The sequence below is a fragment of the Centroberyx affinis genome, unplaced genomic scaffold (genome assembly GCF_046629955.1).
Source record: "Centroberyx affinis isolate AG114_WGS23_722 - 3 ecotype Tasmania unplaced genomic scaffold, CSIRO-AGI_Caff_v1 ptg000644l_1, whole genome shotgun sequence".
In the NCBI taxonomy this organism is placed as follows: domain Eukaryota; kingdom Metazoa; phylum Chordata; class Actinopteri; order Beryciformes; family Berycidae; genus Centroberyx; species Centroberyx affinis.
Genome location: NW_027279270.1, coordinates 18,321 through 29,506, shown reverse-complemented (window position 1 = coordinate 29,506; position 11,186 = coordinate 18,321). Strand labels below are relative to the sequence as shown.

The following is an 11,186-nucleotide window of genomic DNA, read 5'->3' as shown; positions in this document are numbered from 1 at the left end:
AGTCTTAGTCATTGTGGTTTTTCTTCATTGACATAAAGGAGATTTTTGCATACCTCAGCAGATGTAGAGGAATTACTACTAGAGGGAGCATACAGTGATAAGATGTGCTGGAACTTTACCCTAAATGTTCCACAAAGTAAGCTGTGAGTGTATAGATCTTCTAATGTCAATAGAACTGTGCAATTTACAAGATATTTTGGAAAAAAAAAAGTTTATTAATTTAACAAGCATACAAAACAACAAATCATGTTTTTTTTCAAACTACCAATGCAGTTTCAGTGCAATTCCAAAATATACATTTTTCAGCAGGGCAAGTTAATCAAAGTTATTCACGTCAGAAACAGCCACTTAAATATTCCTTTTGATTATCTTTTGACAATTGTCCTAGCCAGAGGAAGCTCGCAAGTGATACCTTCATGAGGTAAAACTGTATACATCCGATCTTTAACATACAAAACAAAGCACTACATCACAAAGGAAATATTAAATAGATGAACAAAAACATAAGTACTATAGCACAATACAAAACAATGCATTTGTAAACAAAGATTGTAAACAAAAAAGGAAATTCTAAGTGGTTACAGATATTTGGTGTGTGACTTTAATAAATACCTAGCTGATGCATTTCTTAAATTGTATCCTTAAGTGATATATATAAGTTATCACATAGTAAGATGACCACAGAGATGAGACAGAGTACATTTGTATTTGGTGTGCAAGTCTAGCAGACTGTCAGTTATAACTTTAAAGGTGAAGGATGTGAAAATCTGGAAATGACCTTGAGTTTTAGTCAAAGTTTCTCTTCCACTAAGTGGATTCTTTCACAACTAGGCCTATAGGCTATATCATGGATATCAACTGAGAGGCCAATTACAGGTAAAAGACCTACTTCCTTTATCCTTGTCCTTCAGTTAAAAAGTGTGACATTCTATGTTAGCTTCTTCAGCAACGTTTGCCAACAGTACAGGCATAACTTTTCTCATTCACTCACAGAAACAATGCTACTTTAAGACAGGATCAGAGTATTGGCAGGACACAGCAGTAAAACAATGACAAGAGCTCATGGATTGTGCTACCAAAAAAGGACTGACTTCAGTTAACTCCCTCCGCTGCCTCAACTGCAAAGCCTGCTGCAACTGGAGGATCTTGAAGCTTGTGTCTGGCACAGCAGGTTGAGGAGAACGACTGGTCCGGTAGTGATTTCCAAACACCACAACAACCCCGACTCCACAGTTTAACAATAGCTCATCATCAGCAACCACAATACCAGCAAGGCCAACAGAATACTGATGTACAGACTACAAGTGGGATGTTATAATGAAAGTCTTACTTCAGAACCCATTAGTTAAGAAAACTATACTGAAAACTGGCCAAGGTGACATAACATCTTGTTCAGAAGATTTCACAGTCAATGAGTCAAATGCCACATTGATGACATGTTACAGGTTTCTTTGGAATGGTATTTTTTTTCTTCAGGTGCTACAATTACGCTGCTACATAAAACTGAACAGTGGTGTCAGAAATGGAGCACGGACCCTGGAATCCATGTGGAACTCCTGTGTTCCTAATTCTGCTGAGTGATCCACATTGAAGAGTTATGGAGTTTTGCCTGTTGACAAAATTGCACCTTTGCTAATTTCCATTCTAGCCTTCCACCAATGCCATCAATCTGGCAAATGTTGACTACATCACTGATTTATGGGTTCTTAGCAAAAACTAACGCAGGGCTTTTAATTTAACCGCTCCAACCGCCTTTGTGCAAGCACACCCTACGCAGAAGTTAGTATGTTAGTATCAGATACTGCTACAGTCAGATTCTTCTGGGTATCAAACACATACTGTTACTGTCAGGTGTGTAACAGACACTGTATTAGCATATCAAAATGTATCATTGACAGAATCTCAGCTAGTAAAGTAACCTATGTTAAATATGCCCTTAAAAGCAAGCAACTCATAGATAGATATCATCAGTCAATAATTGTGCTATTTCTCTAATACACAGGATTCAAAAAGCACACAACCCTTCAGTCAGCAATCAGCCACACAGTGAGAATAAAAGCCTTGAAGACATGGCTGTCAATGGGAGCTTGCTGTTTGCAGCCATATTACATTATAATTTACAAGTTATTACTGCCATTAAAAAGGAAAGATAGGTGAATTGTGGTCATCTCGTCAGAAAATTGGACTTAATGTAAACACAGCATTCACTGGTAAGCCAAAGCTCCATTTGCTTGTTTGTCATCCCACAATCACAGCAACTCATGAGGATGAGTCTATCAACATCATGAGCCTAGTGGAGATGAAAGTAGAATGCACTAGAATAAGGAGTCTACTTGTCAGTTATGTTCAGCCACATGTTTTATAGCCCACACAAAGATAAAAAAGAGAGAAAGAGAGAAAACAATGTGTGCTAGTGAGTATGTCTGTGCTTTAAACAGTGAAAAGTGATAGGAAAAGGCATGATCACAGGTTAAGGCCTCTCTTTTTCTCTCTCTCTCTCCCTCATCACTCTTCTCAAGCAAGCGTTTGTCCACTCAGTTCCACCTCTCAAATGTTGGCCTTCCAGCTCTCTCTCTCTCCTCATTGTCCATCTTCCTCTCTACCTGATGCACTCCTCCTCTGAGGGGCTTTCTGATTCCTCGTTCTCACTGTCATCCAACTCAGGAAGATCTCCCCACAGCAGCAGATTCAGACCTGCAGACAATGGAGACAGGGTGACAGTGCTTTTTAGAACAGGTTTGACAAAGCAAAACTTCAACAGGCGGAGCTTATACTGACCTGTAGCATCCAGTCTGTTGAGAGTAGACACAGCATCGCTATTAAACATCCAGAAGTGGCCGTTGTTACAGGACAGCAGGCAGGGTTTACAGGGGGCCACGACATGATAGCCCACAACATTACCACTGGGGGGACCGAGTGAAAGAGAGAGAGAGAACAAAGAGGAAAAATGTGTCAGCATTTTATTGTGAGCACCTGTGAAAACTGCTAACTCCACTGCTGTGTCTATTATCTAACAGATGTTGTTTTTTTCTGTGTACAACAACAAAGGCCTGGGGATACAAAAGAGGTTCCACAAAAGCCTCACTGTAGTACCAAACTCTGCTCAAGGTTGATATTAGAAAGAAATATGAAATGACAGAATTTTAAAAACAACTGCAGGTGTATCCTATGGAAGACAGCTATATGTGTAAGACCCATTTGTTTCTTGTGCTAATATGCCTAACCTAACCTAGCCAGGTTTTTTTATTAGCATCTTGCACTAGCAGATGGTCTGACCAAAGCAAACACTGGAGGGTATGAAAGGGCTCTACATACCACTTGAGACAGGCAATGTCTCTCAGTTTGCATTTGCAGCTTTCAGTAGAGTAGCAGCTGGCCACAAAGTCAACAGTTCTTGGGGGGAGGGCGCGTGGAATAAGAAAGAAACATAGCCATGAATTTGTAGAAGTAACAATACATGTTAATAAAACATAGCTAATCATAGTTTGGGTGCCTACATGCATCTCGCATCTCAACAATCAGAGGCATAAGTGTAGCGGCAGTGTGGCCAGCTGTAACAGCAGATCAAAACAAACAATGGCTAGCAGCATTGGCTAACTAGGTAGCACTTACCTGTTGGGTGGTATGTCGGTCGAAAAAAGCTCAATCTCAGTATCTGCAAGAAGCACTGCTTTCATGCCTCTCGTGCAGAGCAGACTGTCACAGAATATGCAGTTTACTTGAGTCACACACTTGTTTTTGAAATTAGCGTTAGATGTAGACATGGTTGTCTTGCTAAAATGGACGGTTTCTCACTCTCTCCCCAATGTTTGTCAGCCTCAGACAGCCAATCCAGCAGAGCAACGAGGCTCGGGCACTACCAACTTTGCTCACCTCCCTGCTATCCGTCCAATTCAGAATAATAATAATGTATTAAACGTTAACTTCGCAAACGTTAACGCTAGCTAATATGTCCTTGTGCTAGCCTTTTCCTGGCAAAATAACGGAAGGCAGCTAGCTTGTTGGATAAACGGGCGAACAAACGTCGGTTTCCGTGGTACAGTCTATATAACGAATCCCTCGGTTAGTCGTATTTTTAATAAATAAAAAACGTTGGCGATTAGCGAGTCTAATTTTAAACGACTGGCTTTGGATCCAGTCAAAATGTAGCTAACAGCTATATAGCTGTCAGCTTTGTTATTAACAACTTCCTGGTATTTAACAACACTTCCTGAAACTTTCTTTAAACGACCCCATAACTGACTCTGATTGGATGTGCTCTACAATAACCGATGCCGATTGGACAGCTTCATCACACAGTCTAAATTTGATTAGTTAAAAATTAGAATTGATTGGCCCACCTTCAATGGTTCTGAAAGCCAATTTGTTTGCTTGTGTGTCATTCCTTCCCCGTTCGACCAATCGTGGTATGGGAAATATAGACCTCGTCCTATAAAGTTAGGCGGGGCTATCGTTTGTTTGGTCTGAAAAGTTGAAAAATAAAAAGGGAGGGAGGTCCTTGAACGAGGAGTGGACAATGTAACTTCAATGACATGTTTTTCTAGAACTTGGTCTCGTCAAAAGTGCAAGGCAAGGTTAATGTATTTCCATTGCTTTAACTTCAGAGAGAATAGTTTTGCAATTGCTAGCTAACGGGCTAAAGATTAACTTAGCTTTGGGCTTTTTCATCATTTCTGGGGGAAGGGGGTGTCCTCAGAAATGCCAAAGCTAGTTTGCTTCAGTCAGTATGATTTTACACATTTTTTTGCCATCAGTTAAATCCTCTGCACATCCGGTGTGCACAGAAATTGTCCTTAAAATATCAAAATGATCCACTGACAGCTTGTCTTGCTACTGTCAACCCTTACTGGGGGCTATAGTAAATTCCTGAACAGATATAACGGTAGACAGGGATGTAGTGGATGGATGCTAAACCTACGTTTACACAGTGTACACCTTTTTATTTGCGGTACAGAGTTAACCCACTCATTTACGCTGAGGTAAATCTTTATAATGTAAATTGATAGTAGGCCTATGCATCATCCTCAGTAGTATCATACTAATCTATATAGCCTGAGGATAAGGTATTAAGTGAAAAAGGCATCAATTAGCCTAATGCTGTCCTGAAAATGTAATTGAGTTTTGTTTCTATCGATGTCTGCCGTATGATGCCTTTTTTATGGATATATAGGTCAACTGGTCAAAGTGATACAGATCTTCTGGACCTGTTACATGCAATTAAGCAGGGTAATCCGCAACAAATGTGGTTTATGTGCCCACATCAGTACAGTTTATGCATTAGTGCATCCATGCCTGTCCTGCGCATTGGGCTGACCAGCCAGCCCCTCCATCCACCCTGTCCCTCTTCCCACTAGAGGAGGAGCAGATCTATCAGACAGGCGGACAGGCAACTCACTCACTGAGACCGGCTGAGGACCAAACTTTTGGCAGTGCTGAATGACAAGTTGTTGCTGTGTTTTTTGTTTGGTTTTTTTTAAGGGGGGATGAATCTAATTTCCCCTGACGTTGTTTGCAGTATAACCGGTTTTGAGGAGGCGGTGAGGCACGGCGGAGCCACACGGATGGGAACACACAGCAGCAGCGCCAAACTCACAATGCGCCCTGAGTGAACAGAGGCAGGGAGACAATACAGATCCGCGGGCAGGCTGAGACGCTGCGATCTTCCATCGGGTTTCTCTTTTTCAAAACCACTTACAGAGTTGTATTTTTTCCCCCCTCTACGGTTATTTTTTTTGATTGATTGGTACAACATTGACTTCACTACGTGGGCAAGTGGTTTGATCTCCAAACTCAGCCATGACGTCTCCGGCCAAATTCCGAAAGGACAAGGAGATAGTGGCCGAATATGAAACTCAAGTTAAAGGTATAACTTTTTCTTAAGCTTTTCGGGTTGTAAAAGATTATTACTGTTTCGACAAACCAGCGACGTAGCCACGATGTAGCGATGTTACATATTGTATTTTGCTCCTCTCGGCTGATTGCATGATTTTCTATAGGCTACCCTCGCCTCTCCAATCTGGCTATCATTACAATAACATATAACGTGTCGATCGTCTTTGTGTTTCATTTCAGCCAATTATGAATGGTAAATTGTCATCATACGGCGGTGGCAGATCAAATCGTTTTGATGATTTTAACATCATGATCAGCGTGTCATCAAGCGTGTGATCAGTCGCCTTTAACACACAGATGGCTAACAAAGACGGGGAAAAATGTTTTGAAACCTGCTTTGCTGTGCAGATGTGGCTTTGATATTGTGTCTAAACAAAAGCAAATGTATAATGTGAAGGTGGTGCATGTGTGTAGGTTGTGTACCCGGAGGGCTGGGGTTTCGACATGGAACAAGGCAGGGCGTTTTCTCTCTTTCTCCTGCATGTCTGTCTGTGCTGGTGTGTGCTGCCGTTCAGAGGCGCTTACTGAACATGCTGCAATGTGTGAGTGTCTGTGTGTCCAAGACGCATCTATGGGTTAAACGCTGATTGTAGTGAAATGATTACGTTATGGCAGGGATTGTCCAGTGACCACGGTTCGTCGGTGTCGCCTGAACCGATGATGAAGGGCATGGGGAGTGCAGCCGGAGTGGGAGAGAGCCAGCAGATTCAAGGGTTGTAGTGGGTAGAAGGGGGTGTCCAGTTGTTAACTGTTTACTGGCTGATGTATCGATGTTTCTGTCAACAGGCGCCCTATATTCAACTGGACGCTGTCAGTGAGTGTCAGTTGGGGGTCTTATCAGATCTGGTTTAGGTGTGGCGGGTGGGAGCTGTGTTGGGGAAGTAGAGCGCACAGAGGTGGCTGCAGGGGGGAGAGGGAAGTGGAAGAGACAGAGGACAGGATATTGCCCTCCTCATGAACAGCATGTTTCCACTTCTGCTGCAGTGGCAGATGACCAGATAAGACTGGCCGCCCCCCTCCCTTCTCCCCCTCATGTCCATATGAGAACAGGACACCCATCCTCTTCCTAGCCTTGTTCCCATAATGGTCACCTCTTGGCCTCCTGTTCTCCTCCAGACCCACTGTCACCTGCTGGTGTCTTAGACAGAGCGGCAGCCGGTGTGAGATGAAGGGGTTTGGGAGAGACAGGAGTGTTATCATACATCTCTATATGTTGTCATACTCAAACATTTACTGTGGGTGTACATCTCTACTGTAGAGTCTGATTCTGATCTATAACAATAACTATATTGATAACAAAAATATTTTAATTGTTCTATGTAAATAGAATGTCTGTGTTCCCACTACATCAATAACTATAAGAACACCCCAAACTATAACTATATTTTTGGTTAAATTCTTTTGGATACAGAGACAACAATAAAACATTTTCAAAGAAGGGGAGGGAGAATTCGGTAGCTCATTGCAGTGATGGCTTTATTTGCTCAAGGACTCAAGAAATTTGCTCAACTACAGATGTTGTAGTGTGAATGCTTGAGCAACAATTAATCATTCTAGGTTATAGTTATCTGTATAGTTATCGTTCTAAGATGTGTATGGGCCTTTAATCTAGCGAGTGGTAGTCCTGTCAGTAGAACTGATGGACAGAATAGTCCAAGCTAACTGGGCTTGTCTCACTATCTACCACTTGGTTCTTATTAACCGCTTCCTCTTGTTTACCTGTCCATCTGCAAACCCCTGTGGCTGTCACCACAGTGACATTAGTGTCGTTGTCCCAATGTCCAAGCAGCCTGCTGTTTGTGCTTGGCAGCCTGTGTAAAGGCTTTCTGTCCGTGCTGCATTGTGAGGGCTGTCTGCTGTGTTTGTCACTCTGTGGACTTAATGTTTGTCCATCGACGCTCTGCATCGATTCCTGCTGTCAGCGACACTTCACTGCTCCCCAGTGCACAGCTATGTTGCGCTCTCTCTCTTGCTCGCTCTCTCACTGACCGCACGTTCTTCCACATACCTTCTTGCTTATCTCGAGTGCGTAGATGAAAGGGTAAACCTGCACCTCCGCATAACTGCTTAAGGTGTGTGTGTGTGTGTGTCCCCACCTGTGCAGAGGCGTCTCCAGATGCTGTGTGTCTGCTGTGACATTCCCAGCAGTCTCCCTGCTCCTGGAGACGTTCTGTCATTACTCTGTACGCTGTCGTTAGAGATTCTCTAATGGAGGGTATTGAACAGCAACGCATGAAGCAGCTACAGTGTTTTGTGTGTACGCAGTAATGTGTATGTATCTTGTCTGTCTAATCTTTTTGATCAGCCCAGTACACTGTTACATTCTGGTGTGTTTACTATAGCTATTTATCAGGGGATAGGACACCCGCTTTCTGGTGAATCGGACTCCTATCACTCTGCTCTAACTGAGCAACAGGAGTAGGCTTTTCTGTACACTGCAACCATATGGCCTCTCAGGGAAAATTAATGTAAATCCTCCCATGGCTTATATTTGTACAGCGTAGCAGCATGAGAGGAGCACACACGGATGTGCATGTTATGTACCTGGGCATAGGAATAAACCTCAAGTATTTTAGTGTGAGGTTATTCAACAGGGTGGGGTTTAGGGATGTCAATTGGCACTGTCACCTGTGGGCATTTGAAGCTGAAGAATAATGTGTTTTTACACACACACACACACACACACACACACACACACACACACACACACACACACACACACACACACACACACACACACACACACACACACACAAAGCTTGAATATCACCATCCATTTCTAAGCCTGGGAATTCCACACAGGCAAAGTGCTGCTGATATTCTGATGTGAGATTTTGGCTCCTGCAAGGAATGTTCCTGCTGCTCAGGAAGACTCTGTGTGTGTGTGTGTGTGTGTGTGTGTGTGTGTATGTTTGTGTATGTGTGAGAGAGAGAGAGTGCAAAAGACGGACAGGAATGTTCCAGCCCAGATGCAAATGGTTATACAGTGCTGAAATGGAATTAAGGATGAGCTTTGTCACCTAGCATTCATGGTCTACAGAATGCCCATTTGGGATCAAAACCAGACTGCTACCTTGCCTTTAGGAAGATCACAAATTACTCTGAGCTTTGACACTATTATAGTCTCTATATCTGACCGTGTAGCATTTATCTAGGCAACGCACGTCGAGCAGCAATCAGCTTGCCTCGTTTAGCAATCAGCAAGCCTGGTATATTATTTATATGGAAAGCATTTTAAATACATGCAATGAAAAACATTTTAGTGGAAAATTAGGCGGTGCTGAGCCTTTAAAAACATTTGGCATATGTTTAAATTTTCAAATACGCCTTGGCCCAGTACTTCGGCATCTCTCAGTGCTTTACACATCTGGAAATGTTGATAAATGATTGCCAGTGTAAATGAGTCCCAGTCTTGCTACTGATAAAAATGTATTGATTTTGGTGTTTTTGCGGTTTGTCAGAGACACACAGAAGGAAGTATGGCCATACGGTCTGATGGAACCGGGAAGCCTGGCACAGATGACACACTGGACATCTCTGATTGATTTTTAGGCTCAACACACACACACACACAATGTCCCTGTGGGCTACCATGAGGCCTGATCCAGACTGGCCAGTGAAGTCAGGCAGCACCACACAGATATGATGCTGATTTATGTCCGTCTCCCTGAAGAGGGATACATGCCTGTGGCCGTCAACTGAGTGTGTGTTTGCCTGCGTGTGTGTTACCAAGCTGTGTGTTTACAAGGCAGCCAGAGAAACATATGATTTAGGATAAATGGCTGCTGTCACTAGCACACAATAGAAGAGGAGGTGACACATAGCAAGAGGTTTGTCTGCGTGCATGCTTGTTTGTCTGTGTGTGTGTGTGTGTGTGTGTGTGTGTGTGTGTGTTATGCATGGGCTGAATATTTATGTTTGTGAGCCTGTTGTGCTTCATTGATGTATATTTGATCAGGGGGAGCATAGGGGGTGGGAAGGTTGAAGAGGGGTCCTCTCATATGGATGGATGGCTGCTGTTTATCATTTATTAACAGCTATCATATGGGTCACTCACTACGTCTGTAGCGAGAAGCAGTAGGATAGAGAGATGAGAAAGCGTATGGGAAGATGGCGACAATGATTGTGATTATAACACTGATGATGATAATCCTAAGAGCTGAGAATTCTGCGTGCGTGTGTGTGTGGTTGGAAGGCTGTGGGAAGACATCTTTAACTAATCTCCTGTTGTCCACTTTAATGCAATCTGTAACGACCCACGCTCAATTACTCTGTGTGTTTGTCTGCATGCCTACATACGTGCTGTGTGTGTGTGGCTATGTGTGTGTGTGTGTGTGATCTTTTTAACGACCCCTAGTCAATTAGGCCTGGACTGTATTGATAGAGTGATTCCAGTAGTGCAGTGACCGCAGGTCAATCATACAACTCTGAATGTAACTGTTTACTCTCTGTAGACTCTGTCCAAGTGTGTGGATGTGTCTGTCTGTGTCCGAGTGCGTAGGTAGAATGGGAAAGAAAGGAGTCTGATCTGACACAGGTTGTGTGGATCTCTGTGTGTATTGCGTGCTGAATACAAAACGCTGACGGTGCTTAAAATAATCAGTCAGGAAGGATGTTTGTGTAAAGCCACGGATCAGGAGTCAGGCTGGAACACACACAGATCGCAAAGGGAGTGTGTGGGGCTTCCTGTTTGGGCCCAGGGCTTAGTGCCTAGGCAAAGGAATCAACTGCACTTTGTGAACTCCTGTAGCCTCTCACATAACACACACAGAGTGTGACTGTGCTTGGTGTGTCAAGGTGGGTTAACTCTGCAGATAGTACACTGCCTATCAGAGAAATAGAAAATGAAAAGAGGAGGGGCTGGTGCAGCAGGAGATTAAGGTAGAGATTTTTTTTAAGGAAAAATCCTATCTTCCTTTTGATAAGTCTAGAACATTATGTTCCAGGCAGGGTGTCCCACCGTCCTGCCGGTGTGTGTGTATGTGTGTGCGTGTGTATGTGCGCGTGCATGCGCGTGCAGTAGTAGTCGCTGTGTGCTGCGTCAGCACCAGGCACGACACGGCTGAAAACGCTTTCATTGATTCTCTGTTCCCTTCGATTTATCTGCTTCCCTGCTTCAATATTCAATGTGGCAATTTACTACGGTGCTGCACCGGGGACAAACACAGCGCCAAATTTATAAACACTGTAAGTGCTGAGTTGGCCTCCTTCACCACACACACAAACACACATACAGTGCTACTTTCAGGTCGGTGAGTGTGTTATTGTGGTTTGGATTGAGATCTCTAATCCAT

General features: G+C 43.3%; 1 protein-coding gene across 3 annotated transcripts; it reads right to left on the bottom strand.

The window, feature by feature from the left end:
- Positions 1–232: 232 nt before the first annotated feature.
- LOC139643697 (protein FAM72A) lies at positions 233–4,182 on the bottom strand. Of its 3 annotated transcripts, none has more exons than XM_071518921.1 (4): positions 3,613–4,182; positions 3,316–3,393; positions 2,779–2,903; positions 233–2,694 (listed from the first exon to the last, which is right to left on the bottom strand). In XM_071518921.1, the coding sequence occupies exons 1-4, from the start codon at positions 3,762–3,764 to the stop codon at positions 2,600–2,602; spliced, it is 450 nt and encodes a 149-aa protein (XP_071375022.1). In that variant the 5' UTR covers positions 3,765–4,182; the 3' UTR covers positions 233–2,599. The 3 variants fall into 3 exon arrangements, with proteins under 3 accessions (XP_071375022.1, XP_071375024.1, XP_071375023.1); XM_071518923.1 differs by having other exon boundaries at positions 3,733–4,182; XM_071518922.1 differs by lacking the exon at positions 3,316–3,393.
- Positions 4,183–11,186: the final 7,004 nt, after the last annotated feature.